Raw genomic sequence first — 26,869 nt, 5'->3', positions numbered from 1 at the left:
AGGGAGCTGGATCAGAAGACTTGAACTGGAGCCCTTCAGGGATGCTAGTGTTGCAGGAGGAGGCTTTATCCTCTGGGCCACAACAAAGACTCCAATGTATTTTTCAATGCCTTTCCTGATGGATAATACAGTCTATTTTTCCAAACATTCCCTGAAGTACAGTTGTACCAGTTCCATTACTGATTAGTTACTGAAATAAATACTTTGATTTCTATCTTTGCCTAGAGTCATATTTATGACCTTATGAAAATTGTACACTATTTTCTTACATTTAAACAACATAAAAGAGGATTGGGGAGGGTGATTGTAAGGCCACCTCAAACCACAACCAAACACGAGTAACAGAAAGGGTTTATTGGGGGAAAATCAGACAGACCAGAAGGAAGGGGCGAAGAAGGAAAAGGAGAGAGAGGGGAGAGTGTAAGGGAGGGAGAGAGAGAGAGAGAGAGAATGAGAGTGCTCTTGCACCCACTGGCTCACTCCTGGAACAGCCAGTCAGCCAGTGCTGGGCCAGGCCGAAGCCAGGAGCCAGGAACTCCATTCAGGTCCCCACATGGGTGTCAGGGTCCCAGCACTTGAGTCCTCATCTGCTGCCTCCCAGAATGCATTAGCAGGAAGCTGGGTCAGAAGCAGAGCAGCCAGGACTCAAGCCAGCTCTTGAATGTGAGTTTTGGGCTTCCGAACTGTGGGTTATCCAACCACTTATGTTGAATGCTCCTTTTTCTATTAAATAAGGTGATGTTTTGAGTTTTTCTGCAGTCTGAACATACACAATGCTTCTGTACTTGTATTCATCCCCCTCCTCTGACAACAGGTGTCTTGTGAGGTGTTTGGTCCCTCCCTGTTCTCCTGCCCATGTAACTGATCTTCCTGGCTGAGGTTCCATCTCCTGTCTGCAGAGTCTTCCTCAAGAATCCTTTCTATTGCGCCGGCGCCGTGGCTCACTAGGCTAATCCTCTGCCTTGTGGCGCCGGCACACCGGGTTCTAGTCCCGGTTGGGGCACCGGATTCTGTCTCGGTTGCCCCTCTTCCAGGCCAGCTCTCTGCTGTGGCCAGGGAGTACAGTGGAGGATGGCCCAGGTGCTTGGGCCCTGCACCCCATGGGAGACCAGGAAAAGCACCTGGCTCCTGGCTCCTGCCATCGGATCAGCGCGGTGCGCCGGCCGCAGCGCGCTGGCCGCGGCGGCCATTGGAGGGTGAACCAATGGCAAAGGAAGACCTTTCTCTCTGTCTCTCTCTCTCACTGTCCACTCTGCCTGTCAAAAAAAAAAAAAAATCCTTTCCACCACTCTGTCTCCATCTACTCAGTCTGGACAGCCGAGGTCTCCCTCCCCTGCCTTTCCTCACTACAAATGCAAAATAAGACACACCCTTGGCTTTGCTGCCCACTTCTCACAGCGCATTTGGCCTCAGCACTCCTTGTCTCAAAGGGACTCCCAGGGCTTGAGTGATTGACAGCCGTGATGTTGCTTCAGATCACATCCACATCAAGGTAAGGATTACCATCAGCCCCTCCTGTGCCCCCTCAGTCACTGTCCAGCTCCAGATCCCAGCACGTGGTCATCACCACCCTCCTCTGCTGAGCACGTCCTTGGGGGAGCATTCATGGGAAACACAAGTATCCACTTTCTGTACAGTCAGAGACGTCTGTCCACAGAGCCTTTCCTCACATGTCCTTGTCACAAATTTTCCAGGAATCTTCCTTCCAGCTCCTCAGCCAGTCCATCACACTATTGGCCACAGCTGTGACCTGGCAAATACTCGCAGGCCTGGGTGTTTTTCCCCCAAGCAAGTGAGCAGTCAGGTGCTCTTCACCCTTGTGCTCACTGACGTCCCAGAAAGGGGCTGCAGTGCTGCCGCTGCCCACTGGGTGGTGCCTGCCTGCGGTCAGAGCCATTTGTAAGTCAGGCTGAGCCTTCTCTCCCTTGTCAGGGGATCCTAGGAGCTCCCATGGGACCACAGGCACAGACTGGGTGGGGAAAGGCAATGCTGTGTGCGGGAGGGGCCATGGGCATTGGGCCGTGTCTTCCTGTGACTCACCTGTGAGTGCAGGGCCTGCTCAGTGGATGCTGCGTGCAGTACACTCTCCCATGTGATGATGGAGTGGGGCTGTGCATGCCCTACTGTGCAGCCTCTGAATCAGCTCTCAGTCAGTGTGACAGTTAGATGGGATAATAGGTAGCAGTTAGGTCAGGTACCCTTGGAATAATAAAAGGGGGAGTCCCTTTAAGAGTAAACAAGATGCAGGTTTTTCTTCAGAAATTGCCTTTAGAAAGAAGAAAGCAGATTCCACCCTTCTGAGTCTATAGTTTTATCATGAACCTAGAAAGAAGAAGTCACCTATCCCACCCTTCTGATGGCTTTTCTGTTTTATCATAAGTAGGATTGACAGGAATAAAATCTGACCCTCTGATGGGTTTTGTCTCCACCCTTTGATTGATTGTTCTCTGAATTACGCATTAAAGACACCACTTCTACCAGCTTCTCAGGTCGGCCTCTCTAGAGCCCTGCCTGCTGGCTACTTTGGCAGGAGGTTTCTGACTTTAATATATCTTGCTTTACTCACTGCCTTGTCTACATGGAAATTCTTCTATGTGATACTAGGACCAAGGTCGTTTCCTTTGTCATTGTTTTACCTCTAACACCAGTTCATGGGGGCGACTCAGGTTGCATGGTGTCTTGCTCGCCCATCAGTATGTGTTCAGTCTCTACTAAGGCCCAATAGGAAGCCAAGAGCCATTTCTCAAAAGGAGTGTAGTTTTCCAAAGAGAATGGTAGGGTTTTGCTCCATCATCCTGTGGGCCAACAATCTGACTCCTCTAATGACGTCTGCCAAAGGCTCCATCAATACCCACATCTGCTGCTGTAAGTTCCACTGGGTCTGCTTGCTCCAATGGGCCCCATGGGAGAGCAGCTTAAGTGACAAGAGCTGTTTCTTGTTCTGAGCCCCACTGTATGGTAGCGGCTTCTGTGTCACTTGGTAAATGGTCAGAGTAGCACACCCAGATAAGAAATATGTTGCCTCTAATTCCAAAAGTCTTACCTGGCATTTTCAGTTGTACAAGGAGCCAGAGGGAACAACTTCAAAGAGGTAGTTCAGCATGCCCACACCAGAGGAGCCACAGAATTTCACTGAGGTAGGAGGCCTCTGAATTTTTGTAGATTTTATAGCTCACATTTTCCCATGTGAATGTCTTTCCAGCGAGTCATGAGTAATGCTGCTTCTTGCTCACTAGTACAATCAACATAATGCTATCAGTGCATCAATGTGACACTTTAAGGCAGAGCAAGGGTATGGAGATTTCTGGGAAGTAAAATATGATGCATGGCCAGAGAACTGATAAATAAACCCCTGATGCAGGTCATTGAAGATGTGCTACTGGCTTTGCCAGCTGAAAGGAAACTGCTCTTCCTGGTCTCCATTAACAGGAACAGTGAGAGGCAACTCCTAATCAATAGCTCTACACTAGGAACAAGGGGGTGTACTAGATGCTCAAACAATGAGCCCACATCTCTCACAGCAGCTGCAGAAGGAGCCATCACCTGGCTAAGCTTATGAAAACACTGATTCTCCAGCACGCATCTCCCTTGGTCACAGGCCTAACAGTTGACTGGGGATGTCAGGGGACTCACTACCCCTCTGTCATTCAAGTCCTTGACAGTGGAGGTAATCTTGGCAGTCCCTCCATGAATGTCACATTGCTTCTGGTTTATGATTCTGGCTTAGGATTATTGGTGACAATTTTGGAAGCTTCCATTTGGTCTTTCCCACCATAGCTCTTATTTTACAGGCCAGGAACAAATGTGCAGGGATTGGCCAGTTGCCGAGTTTGTCTATGTTGGTCCATTTGCTGTTGCTGTAACAGAATACTCAGAGCAGGCTAATGGATAAGGGAAGGAGGTTTATTTGGTTCATGACTGTGGTGGCTGGAAGTCCACACAAGGGTGCTGGTCTCCTGGCCAGGGCCCCTCCAGCTGCATCACATGGTAGAGAAGTGGCCACATCCAGCAGCAGCCAGGGTGTGGGTAACACATAACACAGCTTCTTAGGCACTAATCCAGGCATAGCTGACCTGACCTACTCCCATGAGACAGCACTAATCCATTCATGAGCATGGAGCCCTGTGATCTACTTATCTTCTACTAAACCTCACCTCTAAAAGTTTTCAAATTAATCCTGTCCCTTAGAGACCAAGCTTTCAGCACGTGAACCTCTGGGAGACACAATCCAATTCCATCCAAACATACAACTCAGCTGCTGGCCCTGAAAGTTCATAATGCAAAATGCACTCACTCAGTGGCAAAAGGCTGAATAGCTCAACTCCTGCTAGCATTGCTCAAAAGCCCGAGCCTAAAGTCTCATCTGAGAGCAGATGGAAGATCTGTCTTCATCTCTCTGTTTCTTCCTCTCTGTGCCACTCTGCCTTTCCAAATAAATACATCTTTTAAAAGACCACATATTTTGAGCCCCTTTAGACAAAATGCTTAGGTAAATGTATGTAGACAGAAAGGTCAGTGCTTACCTGGGGCTGGGGTTGGAATGGGGCACATGCATGAGGTTTATTTCTGAGGTGAGAGAAGTGTCCTACCATTATATTGCTGTGACAATCTTGCAACTCGATTAGTATATAAAATCATTGAGTTGTACACTTAAAATTGATGAATTTTGCGGTATGGAAATTTACCTTGATAAATCTGTGGGAGGGAGAGTGTGTAGACATTTTGTGCTGTGCCATTGATTAGGGAATTTGCTTCCCATATCACAGTGCCAGCTTGAGTCCCAGCTGCTCTGCTTCTGATCCAGCTCCCTGCTGAGGCAACTGTGAAAGCCACAAAAGGCGTTCCAAGTACTTGTACCCCTGCCACCCACATGGGAGATCCAGGTGGGGCCCCAGGCTCTTGATTCTAATGGCCCATCCCTAGCTGTGTGGTCATTTGGGGAGTGAACCAGTAAACGGAGAAATTCTTTCTTGTTCTGTGGGAAAGATAAAAGTGAAGCTTTTAAAATTGTCTCTCCTCTCTCTGTTGTTCTTTCAAATCAATCAATAAATCTTTTTTAAAAAGCTACAGAGAAAAATTACATGGCAAGAAGGCATAGAAAGTCAAGGGAATTTTTTAGGAACTTCAAACTATGTATTTGTTTGTTTGTTTGTTTGTTTTCATTTTATTCTGAACAGCAGAAAATTAGAGATATTCATCTGCTGGTTCACTCCCCAAATGCCTGCAACAGCAGCTAATGTAGAACCACTGCATTTGCTCTTTGGAGATAAGGAGCTGAAGACATACAAATACTCCTAGACTGCTTGACCTCAGCGGCTTGGTCTCCCTTTCTACCAGTGCCTCTGATCGTATTGCTCGGAGCTTCTTTCTTTATTTAATAAACTTTGCTTCTTCTACTCCCACTGCTGTGTCAGTCTCGCAAATCATCATTGACACCAAGTCAGGAACTGGGACTCATCTCACCCGGTTCCCTGTGACTCCTGCGGTCTAAGGGATGCCAGTGTCGCAAGCCACAGCTCAGCTGATGGCTCCACAGCATCAGCTCTAGGGCTGAAGCTCCTGTGTGATGTGCAGATTTGTCCACCAGGAGCCCCATCTGGCAAGGAGGCCAGGTGCCCTCATCTCAGGAGGACAAAGTGAAAGTGCTCTGGGTGGTGTCTGGGTCACCCATGGAACTGGAGGCCTTCAGGCTTGAAGGGAACCCCAGGGATGGTCTCACCTGTGGTTTGCTAGCTTCATTTTCATCGGATCAGCTGTAGGGGCGGGGGGCGGTCAGGAATTTCCTCCAAGGTCGCTGACTGGGCCACCTTCCAGGTAGCACTGATGCTGGTACTTGGGGCCCAGCCACGGCCTCAGTGGGCACGGAATGTGCTGAGGCTCTCTGGGCCGATGCGTCTGCTCGACCCCACCCCAGTCGTGTCAGGGCCTCCTTCCTTCCTCCCCCTCTCCTTTCTTTAAGCTTTCTTTTCTTGTGTCATCTTTCTGTCTGCTTCTTTTCAATTTTTATTTATTTTTTGCTTATTTATTAGTCAGATAAAATTTAATTTTCTGTAAGAATACCCTTTTCCATTTGACTTCATATTATTATTATTATTATTATTATTATTATTATTTGAAAGGCAGAGATACAGAGACAGAGAGGGAGGGAGGGAGAGAAAGATATTCCATCTGCTAGTTCACTCCCCAAATGGTGACTTGGGTGGAGCTAGGCAGATTCAAAGCCAGGAGCCAGGAGGTTTTTCTGGGTCTCCCATCAGGTGCAGGCGCCCAGGCTCTTGGGTCTTCCTCCACTGCTTTCCCAGACCATTAGCAGAGAGCTGGACTAGAAGTGGAGCAGCCAGGTCTCGAACTGGCACCCACATGGGATGCTGGCACTGCAGGCTGTGGCTTTACCCGCTATGCCACAGCTGTAGCCCCAGTTGACCTTGTGTGTGTGTGTGTGTGTGTGTGTGTGTTTTATCTTTCTACTGGGACACTTCAAACACTTTGTGGGAAGTGCATATTATGAAATTGGAATTTTTGCACCAAAGTAAACTGATCTTTTACCTGTTTTCCATGATATTTATTGGCCCCATGTACATCTCAGTGGTTGCAGGGGAATGAGGCCTCCTCATCTGCCCTGGACCCTCAGGTGTGGACATGGACTGGATGTACATTCTGAGCCAGGTTGGGCAGGGGTCCCAGGCCAAGAGGGCTCTGCTGCTGACCTCTGGACGGGGCTGGGCAGACCCTGGTCCTTTGTTGGGCTGAGAGCATCCGGGTGTTCCTGAGCCACATTTGTTTGTAAACATCAGTTGTGGTGCTGACAGCCTGGACTGGGTTGGGGGCTGCAGACTCCTCCCACCTGAGGGGCAGATGGCAGCCAGAGGGAGGAGCATCTACCAGGGCTCTGCCCAGCAGGTGGATCAGCCCACCAACTGGGTTCATGCTAGTTACAGATGGCAAGGAAAATTTTTAAAACTGAAACAAGAAATACTACTGTGTGTGTGCACGCATATGTGTCTTTTTTTTTTTTTTCAAAAAGGGTGAAAGTAGAAAACAGTTCTTTATACTTTTTCCCAGAGAGGATAACACAGTAAGATCTTTATCTTCACATTATCAAGGTAAATGAATTTTTTTTTCAGACTGTGCTTCTGCGAAAAGCAATGAGTGAGGAGAGTATTTGGGTAGCAGTTAAGACCCAGGCTGAGACACCTGCGTCCACAGCACATCTGGCTTCGATATCTGGCTGCAGCTCCTGGTTCCAGTTTCTTCCTCACACAGACCCTAGAGGCAGTGGTCATGGCTCACATATGGGGTCTCAGCCACCCACATGGGAGACTGGACTGAGTCCTAGCTCCTGGCTTTGGCAACAGTGTGAGCACTCAGAGTGAAAAGGAGTGGGAGCTTGTTCTCTCTCTCTCTCTCTCTCTCTCTCTCTCTCTCTCTCTCTCGCTTCCTCTCCCCCCATCCCTATCTTTCAAATAAATAAATTAAAAAGAAAAAAGAAAAGAATGGAAGCTTTTCCATTAAAATAGTATTTTTTAAAAAGATTTTTATTTATTTTATGTATTTGAGAGGCAGAGGAGGGGAGTAGGGAGACAGAGAGAAAGGTCTTCCCTCCACTGGTTTATTTCCCAAATGATAACAGTGGCCAGAGTGGGTCAATCTGAAGCCAGGAGCCAGGAGCTTCTTCCCAGTCACCACGCACGTGCAGGGAGGGATCCAAGCAGAGATCTGGATTGGAAGAGGAGCAGCCAGGACAGGAACTGGCACCCATATGGGATGCTAGCGCCACAGGCAGAGGCTTAGCCTGCTATACCATAGTGCCGACCACAGCTATAATATTTTTTTATTTTGCTGTTAAAAATAGAAAGTTTATTTTTAAAAATAATACCACCCCAAGCATTCATCTAAATAGCAACAGATGAGAGTGGAACTTAGAAATGGCGCAGCTAGGCTACCGGCTTCCATACCCAGAGGCGGTGAGCTGGGCACTAGCAGACGTTGAACCAAGGCTTCAGGAAGGGCCAGTTCACAGGCGTGGATGGGGCCAGCAGCCCCAGTTTCCAGCCGACCCAGCGGGTGCATGAGAGCCTCTGGAGCAGCACAGGAGTGCCGTCTTCCTGTGTACGATGGACCCACTTTGGCCGGGCAGCCTCTGTGACTGGTCCTTATCCTCTTAGCCCTTTGCGGGGCTGGCAGCTTGCTCTTCTTCCGTTGGTTCCTTGCTGTGTTTGTAAAAATAGTGTTTAAATTATAATAATTTTATTTTATTTTTAATCTAATATTTTCTAATATTTATTTATTTGAAAGAGAGACTGACAGGCAGTGGCAGAGAGAGAGAGAGAGAGAGAGAGAGAGAGAGAAAGAGAGGTTCTCCAACCACTAGTTCACACCCTAAATGGCTGTGTCTGCCAGAGCTGGGCCGATCCAAAGCCAGGGGCTTCCCAGGTCTCCCATGTGGGTGAAGGGGCCTGAGCATTTGGGCCATTCTCCACTGCTTTCCAAGGCCATCAGCAGAGAGCAGGATCAGAAGTGGAGCATCCAGGACTCGAACCGACACCTATATGAGATTTGGCACAGCAGGCAGTGGTTTTACCATTTAGGCCACAGTGCCAGCCCCTAAAATTTTAATACATTTAATATACTTTGGGTTAACAGTTGTTTTATGGCTGAGGTATTTATTGAAAGCTATTTGGAAAGTACTAGAAATAACTAAGATAAGAGGTATGACCTGTCTATTAACAGGAAGTAAAATATTAACTCAATAGCATTAGGATAATTTATACTTTAAGCAAGAACCCCTTGGTGCTTAGTGAATAGCAGTCATGTTAAAGTTGATGGGCCGTGGTCCTGGGAGCTGAGGAGTCCTGGTCCATGGTCCTGGGAGTGGGAGTTGCTGTGTGCTGCCCTCCTGCTGGAGCTCATCTGTTCCTGGAAGCTTTTGTTACAGAAAAGCTCACCTTGGCAGGGCACTCCCTCTTCCCCTCCCTCTCTTTCTTCCTCTCCTGCCTGATACTCAGGGCAAAGGCTGGGCTGCAGGCAGAGATCAGTGTCCAGGTGGTGTCATCGTGGGGGCAGCTGAGAATCCAAGGCCCTTGGCAGCTCTTTCTCACTCTGAATTGTCTGCAGCTGGGGCTGGGGTGAGGGATGGGGGTGAGGGGTGGGGAATGGGAGGGCTGGGGTGAGGGTTGGGGTGAGGCTGGGGGAATGGGAGGGCTGGGGTGAGGGCTGGGGGAATGGGAGCCAGAGTCTCTCTGCAGCTCCAGGCCATCCCTCCCCTAGGAAGTTCCTGCAGTCAGGAGGTGCAGAGCTCCTGTCCTCCTGCATCTGCTCCCAGCTGTGACAGGAGCTGCAGGAATCTACTGTGTGTAGCTCAGACCCTGACACTAAACAGTCATGGGCTGAAATTTAGTTTCTTCCATGATTTCCTGAACGTTCCCAGCATCTTTCAGCTTTGGGGAAGTCTCAGTGCTGGGCAGGGGCAGGTGGTGGCTGAGGGGGAGGGGCTGAGGCACTGTGAGCTCTAAGCAGGTTGTGCTGCAGCCACTCCCAGGGCAGCTGTGGTGCTGTCTCCTGCCCTGTGCTCCTGCTGACAACAGGGAGCGAGGTCCACAGGGCAGGGCACTCCCTGCCCAGGCTGCTTCTGCAAGCTTTCTCTGTAGATGGTGGAAGGAGACGCAGGGGCTGGCTCTTCTGGCTGGGAGGTCCTGGTGGGGCCCAGGGCCAGGGCCTCTGCAGAGGCTGCTGCACTGTGCCAGCTCTGCTGCTCCTCCGGACTCCTGGGAGCCCACTGCCTCCTGGATGTCAGGAATCCTGGGCCCCAGCAAGGACCTGGAAGCAGGGGTTGTGCGCTGAGATTTGCAGTCTGCTGGGGTCTCTGTGGCTCTGAAGTTTCTGGAGCTGCTGAATGTTAGGCACTGCAGGAAGTCACAGCTTTCCTAGCTAGGAGGAAGGAGGAGCAGGTAAGCTGGCTTGAAGACGCCTGTGGGGGAGGAGGAGGAAGGCAGGAGCAGCTGGCTGGGCAGGAGGCTGAGAGTGTGGTGGGGCACAGGGCAGGGGCAGGGGGCGGCTGAGGATGTCTCAGTCCAGGGAGACCAGGACAGCAGTGAGCACTGAGCCTTTACTCACTTCTCTCACTTCTGCTCCTCAGTGTCTGCTGGGACCAGGCCATTTCTAATCTCACGGGTGACTGCAGCGACACAAAGGTATGGACCCCTCCCTGCATAGGAGGGGGCTGCTGTTACCTCCCCCATTTGCTGATCAGGACCCTGAGCCCAGGAAGGCCAAGGACCTTGCTAGCAGTGAAGTCACTCAGAGTGGCCGAGAATGCAGGGAGCCAGGCAGAGGGGCCCTTGAGCCCGTCCTTAACCAGAGCAAAGCTGCCTCCCTCTCCCTCCTTACAAATAGTGTGTGAAACTTTTTTTCCTTACAGGCAGAATTAGATAGTGAGAAGAGAGAGACAGAGAGAAAGGTCTTCCTTCTGTTGGTTCACCCCCAAATGGCTTCTACAGCTGGTGCGCTGTGCTGATCCAAAGCCAGGAGCCAGGTGCTTCCTCCTGGTCTCCCAATGCGGGTGCAGGGCCCAAGAACCTGGGCCATCCTCCACTGCCTTCCCCAGCCACAGCAGAGAGCTGGACTGGAAGAGGAACAACCGGGACAGAACCAGCACCCCAGCATGGACTAGAACTCGGGGTGCCAGCGCCGCAGGCAGAGGATTAGCCTAGTGAGCCACAGCGCCGGCCTGGAACTTTTTCTGATGAAGGCTCATTTTGTCTTCTCTGTGGTCCTGCCTCCCACCAGTGTAATTAGCTGCTCATGCAGAAATCTTCAAGTGTTGAGAGAGTGAGGATTTACATGTCAGCAGGAAATTGTGTGGGAACCTGCTGAACCAAGGACCATGACCTTGGCCTGTGGAGTAAGAGGCTGGGGTGGGGGTCAAATTTAGGTGAACACCACAGCCACAGATGCCACAGTGCTGGGTCCCTGGGGATGGGCAGCACAGGCTCGGTGAGGAGCGGTCTGTCTCTGACGCTTCTCAGGGACACCCAGGTCACCACTGGAGGTTGAAGAGCTGCAGGAAGCAGGAGGTGGTGCGTCCTTTAGGGTGAGTGGCCTGAATCAGGGTCCTCTGTCCTGGTGGGGTGGGTCCTGGGCACTGTGTGCATAGTGCATGGTTTCCTCCATGGGACCCCTGGGGCTGAGAAAGAAGAGACCTGATTTTCCAGGCAGAGGAACTCAGTTGGGGTGGGAAGAGGAGGGGCTGTTTCCCCCCAGGCTGCCCTGAGGGTTCCCTGGCACTGCAGTCTCCCCAGAAGGGCTGGTAGAGCCCCGGCCCAGCTGTCTGTGCTGTCGGGATCCTGTGGGCCCCACAGTGCTGGCGTGCTGAGGCTGTAGGGAAGGCTCTGCTGCTGTGAGGGGGGATGGGAGGACCCTGCCCTGCTGGTGCTCTGGGGCTGACCTGCCTGCTGGCCCAGGCCTTCTCCTCCTCGCCTCTCTCCCCAGCTCTGAGGACATGGAGCACGGCTGCCGCCCCTCTCTGCTCTGCAGTCTCCCCTCCCTGCTTCTCCTCGCCCAGCTGCCCACGTGGGGCTCTGCAGGTGAGTCTGTCCCTGTCCCTCCCCAGGGTTTTCTTCAGGGAGTGAGTGGAGCCCCTCACCCTCTTTCCGGATAGGATGAGATTTGTGGGGGCCCAGGCTCTAGAAAGGGGATGGGGCTCCCCCAGCCATTACTTGTCATTAAAAATTTACTACCAGTCACTCACCAATAAAGTGAGCATGTATGCTCTCAACAATTGTCTAGGGATTTGGGATATTTAATCAATTGATTAATTTAAAAAAATTTATTCATTTATTTGAAGGCTAGATTTACAGACACAGAGAAGGAGAGATAAACGAATCTATCCACTAGTTTACTCCCAAACAGCTGCAATGGTTGGGTCTATGTTAGGCTGAAGACAGGAGCTAGGAGCCTCTTCTGGGTCTCCCATGTTGGTGCAGGGACCAGGCACATGGGCCATCTTCCATTGCTTTCCCAGATGCATTAGCAGGGAGCAAGATTGTGGAAGTGGAACAGATGGGACATGAATTAGTGCCCAAATGGGATGCTGGTGTCACAAGTGACAACCTAACCTGCTAGAAGGAAAATTTGCATTTAAGTACATCTCAAATTCAGTGGAGGAGAAAACTATAGACAGAAACAATAAACTTAGGAGACAAGGTAGGGAGTTTCCTGGTGTGGCTGAGTGACCCAGGAGCTCTGAGGGAGCCCCCCAGGGTGCTCTGTGCTCAGTTTCCAGGCTTGTCCTCCCCCAGGCCAGGTTAGGGTTCATGACCAGGAGAGTCAGCTCCCTGGGGACTGCTCACAATTGCTTAGACATTGTTGGGCCACCCAAGACCGAGTGAGTCAGGAGTTCTGGGGGTGGGACCTGTGATCTGGGTTTTACAAACTGTCCTGTGGATTCTGGGGCACGCTCACGGTGGAGACTCCCTGTGTAGATATTTCTTCATGAGAGAGCCTGGGGCCAGGGGCCAAGCTCACGAGGGCGTCTGTGACATCCGTTCTGGGCCACAACCTGTGGTCTGAGGATCTCATCCAGATTCAGAGTCATCACTGCTCAGTCCCTCAGCCTGGGGGTCACCTCTTCCAGCACCTGTTCCCGGTCTGCCTGTTCTTCCCCCATGGTCTGTGTGTCTCTGCCCCCTGCCCGTGTCTCAGTTCTCAGTCTATTCTGTGTCCACAGATGAGTTCCAGGTGATCAGCCCCTCAGTTCCTGTTGTGGCAGAGTTGGGTGGTGATGCCATTCTGCCCTGCTCCCTGGTCCCAGCCATGAATGCAGAGGACATGGAGCTGCGGTGGTTCCGTACCAAGTTCTCAGAAGCGGTGTTCGTCTATCAGAACGGCCGGGAACAGCACGAGGAGCAGATGCCCCAGTACGCAGTGCGGACATCGCTGGTGAGGGATCTCTTAACCCACGGGAAGGCTGCTGTTTACATTCTGGAGGTCCAGGCTTCAGACAACGGGAGCTACACCTGCTTCTTCCAGAAGGGAGGCCGCTATGCAGAGGCCATTCTAGAACTGCAGGTGGCAGGTAGGTGGCTTGATCTGTATTCTACATCTACACTTTGGGAATATTGGAAACTCACGTAATTAAGCAGTTCATTTTATATGTGTGGGAAAGACGGCTCACTGCCTCAATCTGTTTCTTCAATATAAATCTTGTATATGGAGCCCCTATTGTACCAGGGACTCATGAGTGAAGCAGATTCTTGCCCTTTGTAGTATATATTCTAGAGGCTGAGATAACAAAAAAGTGAAATAAATGAATGGTTGGATGCTGTTAGAAGGGGATATTTACTAAAGAAAAAAAAATACCAGAAGGCCAAGTGTGAAAATGAAGGGAACAGAATACGGGGTAGGGAGTGAGGGCAGCTCCTGGTGCTACACAGGGATCAGGTGGGGCCTGGTTAATGATCGCAGCACAGCTCACAGGAAGTAGGTGTCTCACCAAGTGGATATCTGGGTGCACAGAGTTCAGTGCAGTGGGGCACCCAGAGAGAAACCCTATATGGGAGCAAGTCTGGTGTGCTCGGGGCATTCATGGGGCACTGTGGTGAGTGGGGGTGGTGATGTGGGGATGCAGTAAGTACCAGTAGGACTATAATAAAGAGGTAGATATCCCTGGACTAGCACTGCCCCTACTGACCAGGAAAAGTTCATTCAGCATAGACATTTGTGCTGGCCCCTGAGTACTGCAGTAAAAGTCCCAAGAGCCCCCTGAGCACTGGAATGTGAGCAGGCAGGGGTCACACAGCACAGCAGCCATGGCCATTCACAGTGAACCAAGTAGCCCTTGTCACTGGGTGTGTGGTCTATGAGGGGCACAGATGATGGAGTTTGAGGGGAGGCAGGAGGAGGGGTGCAAGGAGGATCCCAGGTCAGGGCAGGTGCTGTGTGCTGTGCTGAGGTCTGCATGCAGGAGAGGAAACTTTATTTTTTTTAATTTTTGGACAGGAGGAGTTAGACAGTGAGAGAGACAGAGAGAAAGGTCTTCCTTTTTCCGTTGGTTCACCCCCCAAATGGACGCTACAGCCAGTGTGTTGCGGCCGGCACACTGCGCCAATCAGAAGCCAGGAACCAGGTGCTTCCTCCTGGTCTCCCATCTGGGTGCAGGGCCAGAGGACTTGGGCCATCCTCCACTGCAATCCTGGGCCACAGCAGAGAGCTGGACTGGAAGAGGAGCAACCTGAACTAGAACCCGGGATGCCGGCACGCAGGCGGAGGATTAGTCTAGTGAGCTGCAGCACCGGCCATGGAGGGGAAACTTTAAACAGAGCAGGGGCGGGAGCACTGACTGAGGTGATTGGGAGGAGGGTGAGTGGGAGGTGAGCAGAGGGAGGCGTGAGAGCAGTTCTGAGGATTTGAGGACGACTGTGTGACCTTAGACAGCCACAGTGGGGTGGGGGCAGGGCCCAGACAGGGGGGCAGTCCAGAAAGCAGACCCAGCTGAGTGAGTGGATCTGGGACACAGAGAGTTAGGAGGGGGCAGCGGTGACTGCAGAGACTGCCAGGGGTTTGCACTGCTGTCTGTTCTTCAGTGGTGGGAATATTGGTAATTGTGTGTCAAGGACGCTTTCCTGTAGTAACTGTATAAAAAGCCAGGAAACCTCAGTGGCCTATGGAGAAAGATATTCATTCAATATGGGCATTGAGTGATTTAAACTGATCTGGGTTGGATTTGGCTAGTATCAGGTGGGTTTGCTCACACATTGTTGGTCTGGGTGTGGAAATAAAACCAAAAACAAGGTTCTTTCCCAGCAATCCTCTTTGCAAAGGGACTGGAGAAAGACAACACTTTGATTGGTCAACAGGAACCAAATCAGAACACATTACACATCACAAGAAATCCATTAAAAGTTTCAAAGACATAAAAAAAATCTTTTTAAATGTGTGTAGCCAAGCAGATCTAATATGCATTGCACACATTTTAAAAAGTCTTATTTAGCTTTATGCAGTTGGGTGTTTGCTTCACACCATGGCACCCAAGGGCAGAGTGGGCATGGGAGTGAAGAAGCAGATCGTTTAAGAGAATGGAGGCCGGCACCGTGGCATACTAGGCTAATCCTCCGCCTGCGGCGCCGGCAGCCTGAGTTCTAGTCCCGGTTGGGGCACCGGATTCTGTCCCGGTTGCTCCTCTTCCAGTCCAGTTCTCTGCTGTGGAGGATGGCCCAGGTCCTTGGGCCCTACACCTGCATGGGAACCAGGAAGAAGCACCTGGTTCCTGGCTTCGGATCAGCGCAGCACGCTGGCAGCAATATGCCGGCCATAGCGGCCACTTGGGGGGTGAACCAATGGAAAAAGGAAGACCTTTCTCTCTGTTTCTCTCTCTCTCTCTCACTGTCTAACTCTGTATGTCCAAAAAATAAAATAAAATAAAAAAAAGAAATGAAGAGAATGGACAGCCCTGAGTTTCACCTGTGCCTCATCCTGGGGCCAACACCATGACTGCCTGTGACCTTAGTCTCCTTCTACTCAGTGGCTTTGTTTGGGATCTCCATTGCCCTGGGCTTTAGTCTGGCAGTGTGTGGGGCCAGCTGTCACTCTCTGAGCTCCTGGCATGGGCAGCCTTCTCCAAGGACGGGGCCTTGGTGGGTGGGGCGGGGGGGACCCCACGTGGAGCAGGGCATGCAGAGCACCTCAGGGTGGATCCTGCTGACAGCCACCAGGCAGGTGCTCAGCTGCTCCTCCCTCCCCGTCTGGTCCTGCTGGGATCTGCCCCAGTCTGGGCCCCTCACCCCCATGGGTGAACGTGTGGGTCCCTGGTCCATGGAGAGTGTGGTGCCCCAGCACAGAGCACAGTGAGCAACGGCAGTGCTGGTAGGAGCAGTGGCCAATGCAGTGATGATAGCCCTGATGTGGCCCAGGCTGCTGGGCCCTTGGTGGCTCCTATCAGGCTACCTGGCCCCTGTTTGTGTTGTGATGAGGGCCCATCAGAGGCTCAACAGCAGTCTGAAGTGAAGGGTTGTTGAATAAATGGCCTAGAATGTGAACAATAGTTTCATTTATTTATTTATTTTTCTAATTTTAAAGGCAAGCAACAAAGAGGCAGAGAGGCAAAGAGATCTCCCATCCACAGATTCACTCCCCAAATGCTTACAATAACTGGGGTGTGGCCAGGCTGAAGCCAGGATCTCAGAACTCCTGAGTCTCCCCTGTCTGTGGCAGAGACACAAACACTTGATCCCTCACCTGCTGGTTCCCTGTGTGCATATCCAGGAAGCTGGATTGGAAGCTGAGGGGACTGGAACCCAGGCCCTCAGATATGGGATGTGGGCATCTCAAGTGTTATGTTAACTGCTGCACCAGTCCATGTTTTGAAAATAAACAATAATTAATCCTCAAATTAGAAGACTTGAAGCAGATATAATCTAGTGCATACCACACAGAGCTCACCCTAAATGTACCCAGTAATCGTAGTGGCCATCTGTCTTGGTTAATAGGCTTTATCTGGAGGAAAAAAAAAGCAAAGTTCTATTTTTTAAAGAGATTTATTAATTTTATTTGAAAGGCAGAGATAGAGAAGGTGGGAGGAAAGGAGGGGAGGGAGTGAGAGAGAGAGATTGAGAGATTGTTCTTACATCTGCTGGTTTACTCCCAAAATGGCTGCAATGAGCCTGAGCCAGGCTGAAGCCAGGATCTAGGAGCTTCTTCTGAATCTCCTACATGAGTGCAGGGGCTCATGCTTTTGAGACATCTTCAGCTGCTTTCCCAGGCACATCAGCAGAGAGCTGGATCAGAAGTAGAGCAGCCAAGATTCCAACAGGTGCTCATATGAGATTCCGGGACTGCAGGCAGAGGCTTAACTTTCTATGCCTCAGTGCCAGATCCTCTTGTTCTATTTTTATAATAGAAGTAATTTTACTTGCTGAAGTGAGGCTCTGATGCTTCCACAGAAAGGAGAAAAGGAGGCTGTCTTCTTCGATGCTTGCATTTCACTGTGTTGTCCCCAGGTTTCCTGAGGAAGACATTCCTGGTCATTAAGCTGGCCAGAGGCCTATCTGCTTTTCTAATGATAATATTTCACTTGAGGACAGGTATTCATAGTTCCCAGTGCTCTAAAGTTAACGCTCAGTGAAAATGGAGGAGAGGGGAATTTCTCTTATTTTCAACAGGGAGAATGAGGTCTTACTTCAATACTTATTGTTCTTGTAGTCAGCTGGGGAGGTCACCACATGGACCGTGCCTGGGTGTGTTCCCATTCCTTTTTTCCTTTTCTTCAAAGATCTGTTTATTTATTTATTTTTAAAGATTTATTTATTTACTTGAAAGTCAGACCTACACAGAACGGAGGCAAAGAGAGAGAGAGGCGGAGCCAAGATGGCGGAATAGTGAGGGCGCGCACCGATAGTCCGGGAAAATTTAGTTTAATAAAAGGGGAGTTACGGTAGCCGCAGAAAAAAAGAACCAGGAAAAAATTGCACGGGAATCGTGAATCAGAGGACCTACTGGGAGAACAAGGTCGCCCACCGCGCGGAAGCCAAGTCGCGGGACTGAGCCGCAGAAGCCCCAGGGTCGGCACGCCAGTGCTCCAAGGGGAGTGCACGCCACACAGACAACAGCGGGGAGACTTGGGACGCTCAGGGCTCCGAGTCCACACATCGGCGCTGGAAGGGGAGGTGAGCTCAATAACCCGAGACATTGGTGGGGAAACGGGGGTCAGAATCTAGAGGGGGGCCGGAAAGTGCAGCAAACTCACTACCGGAAAGAAGGAAAAAAAAGCTTCGGGGTTTCTCTTCCCCCTAACCTTGCAAAGGTTACAAGGCTGCAAGGCTTGAAGAGACAAAGAGCAGGCCTCCTCTCTGGATTTACATATCAATGGGGGAGAGCTAAGGAACTGAGTCACTACAATTCAGTAGCCTAGGCAACCCAGTGGGAGTCCAGAGGAGCCAAAGACTGGAAGCTAAATACCATCAATTCTGCACAGCCCTGCCCTGCGGTGTTACTTACCCCCTGAATAAATAAAATAAATAAATAAATAAAAAGAGAGAGATTTACCACGCATAACCTGAGGGTGTCACCTTTGCACACCCTTAACCAGGAAGAACCAGGCAGAGCTCTCAGGCCGCACCCATCTCAAGCCTCCAAGGCTCCTCCAACAGCAGGCAGTCCACTTAACACGGACACAGTATAAAAAAAAAAAAAACGCACAGTGATGCAAGAAGAATTAACTATGCCGAGTAACAAACACAGAAATAGAGGGAGCAAGATCAACGATGACACTATGATGCCTCCAAATAAGCAAAACACCCCAAGCCAAGAGTATGAAGATGATGAGATAGAAGAAATGCAAGATACGGATTTCAAAAAATTTATGATAAGAACATTTAGAAGTTTTCAAAAGCAAATCCTTGAACTACAGAAATCCTTAATGGACAAGATTGAAAATCTCTCTCGTGAAAACGAAATTTTAAGGAAGAGTCAAAATGAAACTCAGAAACTAGTAGAACAGGAAAGTGTTATAGTGAAGAGAAATCAAAATGAAATGAAGAGCTCAATAGATCAAATGACAAACACATTAGAAAGCCTTAAAAACAGAATGGGTGAAGCAGAAGAGAGAATATCGGACTTAGAAGATAGAGCACAGGAAAACATACAGTCAAACCAAAGAAAGAAGAGGAAATTAGAAACCTAAAAAATATTGTTGGGAATCTACAGGATACTATTAAAAAAACCAACATTCGAGTTCTAGGAGTTCCTGAAGGCATGGAGAGAGAGAAAGGATTGGAAGGCCTTCTTAGTGAGATACTAGCAGAGAACTTTCCAGGTTTGGAGAAGGACAGAGATATCCTAGTACAGGAAGCTCATAGAACCCCCAATAAACATGACCAAAAGAGATCCTCACCACGACACGTGGTAATTAAACTTACCACAGTGAAACATAAAGAAAAGATCCTAAAATGTGCAAGAGAGAAACGTCAGATTACTCTCAGAGGATCTCCAATCAGACTCACAGCTGACTTCTCATCAGAAACCCTACAAGCTAGGAGGGAATGGCGAGACATAGCACAGGTGCTAAGAGAGAAAAATTGCCAGCCCAGAATATTATATCCTGCCAAGCTCTCATTTGTGAATGAAGGTGAAATAAAGACCTTTCATAGCAAACAGAAATTGAAAGACTTTGTGGCCACTTGTCCGGCCCTGCAAAAGATACTTAAAGATGTGCTACACTCAGAAACACAGAAACACGGTCATCAATATGAAAGAAGGGAAAGGAAGAACACCTACCAGTAAAAGAGCATGGGAAGCTCAAAGCATATACTAGAAAATATTTCCGGGAAAATGGCAGGGCAAAGTCACTACGTATCAATAGTCACGTTGAACATTAATGGTCTGAATTCTTCAGTTAAAAGACACAGACTGGCTGACTGGCTCACAGAACACAACCCAACTATTTGTTGCCTACAAGAAACACATCTCTCTAACAAAGAGGCATGCAGACTGAAAGTGAAAGGTTGGAAAAAGATATTCCATGCCAACAGAAACCAAAAACAAGCAGGTGTAGCCATATTAATATCAGACAAAATAAACTTTAATACAAAAACTGTTAAGAGAGACAAAGAGGGACACTATATAATGATTAAGGGTTCAATTCAACAGGAAGATGTAACTATTATAAATGTATATGCACCTAATTACAGGGCACCGGTCTATTTAAAAGATATGTTAAGGGACTTAAAGGGAGATTTAGATTCCAATACAATAGTACTGGGGGACTTCAATACTCCACTCTCAGAAATAGACAGATCATCCGGACAGAAGATCAACAAGGAAACAGCAGATTTAATTGACACTATTGCCCAAATGGATCTAACAGATATCTACAGAACTTTCAACCCTACATCTACAGACTTCACATTCTTCTCAGCAGCGCATGGAACCTTCTCTAGGATTGATCACATACTAGGCCATAAAGCAAGTCTCAGCAAATTTAAAAGAATTAGAATCATACCATGCAGCTTCTCAGACCACAGCGGGATGAAGCTGGAAATTAGCAACTCAGGAAACCCCAGAAAGTATGCAAACACATGGAGACTGAACAACATGCTCCTGAATGAACACTGGGTCATTCAAGAAATCAAAAGAGAAATCAAAAACTTTCTGGAAGTAAATGAAGACAACAACACAACATATCAAAACTTATGGGATACAGCAAAAGCAGTATTGAGAGGCAAATTTATAGCAATAGGTGCCTATACCAAGAAATTGGAAAGGTACCAAATAAATGAGCTTTCAGCGCACCTCAAGGACCTAGAAAAACTGCAGCAAACCAAACCCAAATCTAGTAGGAGAAGAGAAATAATTAAAACCAGAGAAGAAATTAACAGGATTGAATCCAAAAAAACATTACAAAAAATCAGCCAAGCGAGAAGCTGGTTTTTTGAAAAAATAAACAAAATTGACACCCCATTGGCCCAACTAACTAAAAAAAGAAGAGAAAAGACCCAAATCAATAAAATCAGAGATGAAAAAGGAAACGTAACAACAGACACCACAGAAATAAAAAGAATCATCAGAAATTACTACAAGGACCTGTATGCCAGCAAACAGGAAAACCTATCAGAAATGGATAGATTCCTGGACACATGCAATCTACCAAAATTGAACCATGAAGACATCGAAAACCTAAATAGACCCATAACTGAAACAGAAATTGAAACAGTAATAAAGGCCCTCCCAACAAAGAAAAGCCCAGGACCAGATGGATTCACTGCTGAATTCTACCAGACATTTAAAGAAGAACTAATCCCATTTCTTCTCAAACTATTCAGAACAATCGAAAAAGAGGGAATCCTCCCAAATTCTTTCTATGAAGCCAGCATCACCTTAATCCCTAAGCCAGAGAAAGATGCAGCACTGAAAGAGAATTACAGACCAATATCCCTGATGAACATAGACGCAAAAATCCTCAATAAAATTCTGGCCAATAGAGTACAACAACACATCAGGAAAATCATCCACCCAGACCAAGTGGGATTCATCCCTGGTATGCAGGGATGGTTCAACATTCGCAAATCAATCAATGTGATTCACCACATTAACAGACTGCAGAAGAAAAACCATATGATTATCTCAATTGATGCAGAGAAAGCATTTGATAAAATTCAACACCCTTTCATGATGAAAACTCTAAGCAAATTGGGTATAGAAGGAACATTCCTCAATATAATCAAAGCAATTTATAAAAAACCCACAGCCAGCATCCTATTGAATGGGGAAAAGTTGGAAGCATTTCCACTGAAATCTGGCACCAGGCAGGGATGCCCACTCTCACCACTGCTATTTAACATAGTTCTGGAAGTTTTAGCCAGAGCCATCAGACAAGAAAAAGAAATCAAAGGAATACAAATCAAGAAGGAAGAAGTCAAACTATCCCTCTTTGCAGACGATATGATTCTGTACTTAGAGGATCCAAAGAACTCTACTAAGAGACTATTGGAACTCATAGAGGAGTTTGGCAAAGTGGCAGGATATAAAATCAATGCACAAAAATCAACAGCCTTTGTATACACAAGCAATGCCATGACTGAGAAAGAACTGCTAAGATCAATCCCATTCACAATAGCTACAAAAACAATCAAATACCTTGGAATAAACTTAACCAAGGACGTTAAAGATCTCTACGATGAAAATTACAAAACCTTAAAGAAAGAAATAGAAGAGGATACCAAAAAATGGAAAAATCTTCCATGCTCATGGATTGGAAGAATCAACATCATCAAAATGTCCATTCTCCCAAAAGCAATTTATAGATTCAATGCAATCCCAATCAAGATACCAAAGACATTCTTCGCAGATCTAGAAAAAATGATGCTGAAATTCATATGGAGGCACAAGAGACCTCGAATAGCTAAAGCAATCTTGTACAACAAAAACAAAGCCGGAGGCATCACAATACCAGACTTCAGGACATACTACAGGGCAGTTGTAATCAAAACAGCATGGTACTGGTACAGAAACAGATGGATAGACCAATGGAACAGAATTGAAACACCAGAAATCAATCCAAACATCTACAGCCAACTTATATTTGATCAAGGATCTAAAACTAATTCCTGGAGCAAGGACAGTCTATTCAATAAATGGTGTTGGGAAAACTGGATTTCCACGTGCAGAAGCATGAAGCAAGACCCCTACCTTACACCTTACACAAAAATCCACTCAACGTGGATTAAAGACCTAAATCTACGTCCTGACACCATGAAGTTATTAGAGAACATTGGAGAAACCCTTCAAGATATTGGCACAGGCAAAGAATTTCTGGAAAAGCCCCGGGAGGCACAGACAGTCAAAGCCAAAATCAACTATTGGGATTGCATCAAATTGAGAAGTTTCTGTACTGCAAAAGAAACAGTCAGGAGAGTGAAGAGACAACCGACAGAATGGGAAAAAATATTTGCAAACTATGCAACAGATAAAGGGTTAATAACCAGAATCTACAAAGAGATCAAGAAACTCCACAAAAACAAAAGCAACAACCCACTTAAGAGATGGGCCAAGGACTTCAATAGACATTTTTCAAAAGAGGAAATCCAAATGGCCAACAGGCACATGAAAAAATGTTCAAGGTCACTAGCAATCAGGGAAATGCAAATCAAAAGCACAATGAGGTTTCACCTCACCCCGGTTAGAATGGCTCACATACAGAAATCTACCAACAACAGATGCTGTCGAGGATGTGGGGAAAAAGGGACACTAACCCACTGTTGGTGGGAATGCAAACTGGTCAAGCCACTATGGAAATCAGTCTGGAGATTCCTCAGAAACCTGAAGATAACCCTACCGTTCGACCCAGCCATCCCACTCCTTGGAATTTACCCAAAGGAGTTTAAATTGATAAACAAAAAAGCGGTCTGCACCCTAATGTTTATTGCAGCACAATTCACAATAGCCAAGACCTGGAACCAACCTAAATGCCCATCAACGGTAGACTGGATAAAGAAATTATGGGATATGTATTCTTTAGAGTACTATACCGCAGTAAGAAACAACGAAATCCAGTCATTTGCAACAAAATGGAGGAATCTGGAACACATCATGCTGAGTGAAGTAAGCCAGTCCCAAAGGGACAAATACCATATGTTCTCCCTGATCGGTGACAACTGACTGAACACCAAAGGGGAAACCTCCTGAAGTGAAGTGGACACTATGAGAAATGGTGACTTGATCAGCATAGCCCTGACTGCTGATGGACAACTTAATACATTATCCCTCATAGTAGTTTTTTTTGTCTTTTCTACTTGATATGACTGGTTTAATTCTGTAATTATCACACAGTTATTCTTGAGTGTTGAAAATTAACTGAAATGTGATCCCTGTTGAACGTAAGAGTGGGAATAAGAGAGGGAAGAGATGTATAATTTGGGGCATGCTCGGGCTGACTTGCCCCAATTGGTAGAGTTGGAAACATACCAGGGGATTCCAATTCAATCCCATCAAGGTGGCATGTGCCAATGCCATCTCGCTATTCCAGGTGATCAATTTCAGTTCACAATTGATCATAATGAAAGGACTGAGAGTCAAGGGGAGCACATGGGCAAGTCTAGTATCTGCTGACACCAACCGATAGAATGGATAAAGGGGAGAGTGGTCCAGCATGGGAAGTGAGATGCTCAGCAGACTCATAGAATGGCGGATGTCCTAAATAGCACTCTGGCCTCAGAATCAGCCCTGAAAGCACTCGGATCTGGCTGAAAAGCACATGAGAGTATTTCAGGCATGGAAAGCCAAGACACTCTGGCAAAAAAATCTCTGTGAGTGAGATCCCAGTGGAAAGAACAGGTCTTCAAAGAGGGAGGTGCCTTTCTCTGAAGGGAGGAGAGAACCTCCACTTTGACTATGACCGTGTCTAAACAAGATAAGAGTCGGAGAACTCAGGGGGCTTCCATAGCCTTGGAAACTCATAACTGGTGCATAGGGAGATTACTGATGCCATAAACAGGAGTGTCAATTTGTGAAGTCAACGGCAGGAGTCACTGTGCACTTACTCCTCATGTAGGATCTCTGTCCTTAACGTGCTGTACACTGAGGCTTAATGCTATAACGAGTACTCAAACAGTATATTTCACTTTGTGTTTCTATGGGGGTGCAAACGATTGAAATCTTTACTTAATGTACACTAAACTGATCTTCTGTAAAAAAAAAAAATTATCAATTCCCAACTTGACTCTCACTGGGATTAAACATGACAATAGGTCTGATCTGATTTCATCATCATTTAAAAAAAATCATCTATTATTTTTCACTTTATGTTTCTGTGTGGGAGCAAACTGTTGAAATACTTACTTAAGGTATGCTAGGCTGATCTTCTGTATATTAAGATAATCGAAAATGAATCTTGACGTGAATGGAGGGGGAGAGGGAGTGGGAAGGGGGGGGTTGTGGGTGGGAGGGACGGTATGGGGGGGGAAGCCATTGTAACACATGAGTCGTACTTTGGAAATTTATATTCATTAAATAAAAGATAAAAAAAAAAAAGAGAGAGAGAAAGGTCTTCCATCTGCTCGTTCAGTCCCCAACTGGCTGCAACATCTAGAGCTGTGCTAATCTGAAGTCAGGAGCCAGGAGCTTCTTCCGCATCTCCCACATGGGTGCAGGGGCCCAAGGACTTGAGCCATCTTCCACTGCCCTCCCAGGCCATAGCAGGGAGCTGGATCAGAAGTGGCACATGGGCCAGCACTGTGGCACAGCAGGTTAAAGCCCTGGTCTTAAGCAATGGCATCCCATATGCGCGCTGGCTTAAGAACAGGCTGCTCCACTTCCAATCCAGCTCTTTGCTATGGCCTGGGAAAGCAGTAGAAGATGGCCCAAGTCCTTGGGCCCTGCACAACTGTGAGAGACCCAGAAGAAGCTCCTGGCTTCCGGCTTCAGATTGGCACAGCTCTGCTCTTGTGGTCATCTGGGAAGTGAACCAGTGGAAGGAAGACCTCTCTACCTCTGCATCTCTGTAACTCTATCTTTCAAATAAATAAGGAAAATCTTTAAAAAAATTGTATGTAAGGGAACCTGCCAGAGATAACTCAGGGATGTGCATATAAGGGAAGGGAGTGGGGAGACAGAGATGTTGACTGGTGTAGTTTTGGAAATGATTTACCTAGAGTACAGTGAGAATCATAGCAGGTGCCCCAGCAGGTACGATAGAGACAGAGATCTTCCATCTGCTGGTTCACTGTCCAAATGCTCACAAGAGCACCAGTGACAAAAGTGCTTTCCAAGCCTCTGCTTAAGTCAGGTTAAGCTCTCCCTCATTTTCCAAATTGGGTCACCCCAGTGTGTGAGTGTGAGGGAACCCCAAAGTGTGTGGCAGAAGGCTAGTTCTATATAAAGATAGGCAAAGTAAAAGGAGCATTTAGGTAATCAGTTTAATCATATATGGCTCAAAATTGTGTACTAAGTTCTGCAGTTTTGAGTTTCAAGTGTCTGTAAGGAAACCTGGCAGAGATAACCCAGGGTGTGGATATGAGGGCAGGAGTGGGGACAGGGTTGTTGACTGGTGTAGTATTGGAAGTGATTTACAGAGAGAGGCAGTGGGAATCATAGCAGGTGCCCCAGGAGTGAGTGGTGTGAGATCAGAGGTTCCGGATGGAGTCCTAGGGTCAAGTTCCTGCTCCTGGTTTCTCTGGGCCTCAGTCTTCCCTTCAGCAGTGTTGAGGAGAAAGCCCCCTACTCTGTGCCCCCATGGGTCCCAGGGCTCCTTCCCCTCCTTCAGGCCATGCCCTCCCATGGAATCTCCAGAATGGAACACAGTGACTCCCCTGTAGCTGTGCCACACCCAGACCCTGCTGAGGGCCTGGGCCAAGTGGTCCCCAAGGTCTCCACAGCTCCCCTCTTGCAGGCCTGGGCTCTGCCCCTCAAGTGCACATTGAAGGGCCGGAGCAGGACGGGGTCCGCGTGGTGTGCAAGGCCTCAGGCTGGTTCCCGAAGCCCCAGGTGCAGTGGACAGACCTCAGCGGGAAGAAGTTCCTGGAATTCTCTGAGGCCCATGCCCAGGACGCAGCAGGGCTGTTCAGCGTGGAGGCGGCTCTGGTGGTGAGAGACAGCTCTGCAGGGAGTGTGAGCTGCTCTGTCCTCAATCCCATCCTGGGCCAGGAGAAGGTGATGGCCCTGTCCATCCCAGGTCGGTGCTGCTTCTCATTCCTGGTAGGGCTTGGGAGGTGGTGCAGGCATCCCTGAGTGTGCGGGGTGCGCATGGGTGCTCCCCTGACTGGGTCTCTGCCTGGGCCCCAGAGTCCTTCTTCCCACAGGCCTCTCCCTGGAAGGCAGCTTTTATTGGGATCCTGACGGTGCTGGGGCTCCTGCTCTTTGGGGCTGGCTGCTTCACCAGGAGAGAGCACTCTGCAAAGCTGCTGGAGAGGCAGAAACAGGAGAAGCTGCACCGGGCTAAGGAGGAGGACCAGCGGGCAAAGGAGGAGGCACTGAAGGCCAGAGGTAGGGGGCCAGGGGCCAGACAGGGGGGCAGCTGGTGCTGAGAGGAAGGATGCTGGGAGATGAGTCTGTGGGTTCTGCTCTCCAGAGCAGGTGGCTGTGGAGACCCAGACAGGACAGCTGGAGGCTGGAGCTGTGGGTGGGTCTGGAGTAAGAACTTCTCTAGGATACAGATGAGGTCTTTCCTGTGGGTTCTCCAGGCACACGGTCTCTCCGTTTCTTGGGGATGGAAGTTCAAGGTTTTTTCTCTCTCTTTCAGATAAGCTCCAGGCAGAACTCGGTAAGCTCTGCTCCCCCTCCTGAACTCTCTGTCCCTTTGTGGAGGACACTCTGGGTCTCAGCTCATCTGTTCCCTGTGTGCTGCTTTTCAGGTTGGAGGAAGACAGCTTACCTGGCTGGTGAGTGA

At 48.4% G+C, this 26,869-nt stretch overlaps 2 protein-coding genes across 8 annotated transcripts in view; both read left to right on the top strand.

The window, feature by feature from the left end:
- Window positions 1-26,869, top strand: part of LOC100344369 (butyrophilin-like protein 1) — a 168,446-nt gene that overhangs the window by 65,131 nt on the left and 76,446 nt on the right. The gene's annotated exons all lie outside the window — the stretch shown is intronic.
- LOC100343656 (butyrophilin-like protein 1) lies at window positions 11,090-26,672 on the top strand. 2 transcript variants are annotated; one of them, XM_089334184.1, is made up of 4 exons: window positions 11,090-11,582; window positions 12,725-13,072; window positions 25,874-26,155; window positions 26,266-26,672. In XM_089334184.1, the coding sequence occupies exons 1-4, from the start codon at window positions 11,498-11,500 to the stop codon at window positions 26,505-26,507; spliced, it is 957 nt and encodes a 318-aa protein (XP_089190310.1). In that variant the 5' UTR covers window positions 11,090-11,497; the 3' UTR covers window positions 26,508-26,672. The 2 variants fall into 2 exon arrangements, with proteins under 2 accessions (XP_089190310.1, XP_089190311.1); XM_089334185.1 differs by lacking the exon at window positions 12,725-13,072 and having other exon boundaries at window positions 11,092-11,582.

The sequence above is a fragment of the Oryctolagus cuniculus genome, chromosome 5 (genome assembly GCF_051225735.1).
Source record: "Oryctolagus cuniculus isolate XC-2025 breed Fujian yellow rabbit chromosome 5, ASM5122573v1, whole genome shotgun sequence".
NCBI classification, from domain to species: Eukaryota; Metazoa; Chordata; class Mammalia; order Lagomorpha; family Leporidae; genus Oryctolagus; species Oryctolagus cuniculus.
This window is presented reverse-complemented; position numbering and strand designations above follow the sequence as displayed.

What these genes read in the sequence shown, in the direction of transcription:
- LOC100343656 (XM_089334184.1), top strand. Translation starts at nt 11,498, where the DNA reads ATGGAGCACGGCTGCCGCCCCTCTCTGCTCTGCAGTCTCCCCTCCCTG. An exon ending in TCTAGAACTGCAGGTGGCAG is followed by an intron (nt 13,073 to 25,873) that starts GTAGGTGGCTTG and finishes CCCCTCTTGCAG; the next exon opens with GCCTGGGCTCTGCCCCTCAA. An exon ending in GATGGCCCTGTCCATCCCAG is followed by an intron (nt 26,156 to 26,265) that starts GTCGGTGCTGCT and finishes CCTGGGCCCCAG; the next exon opens with AGTCCTTCTTCCCACAGGCC.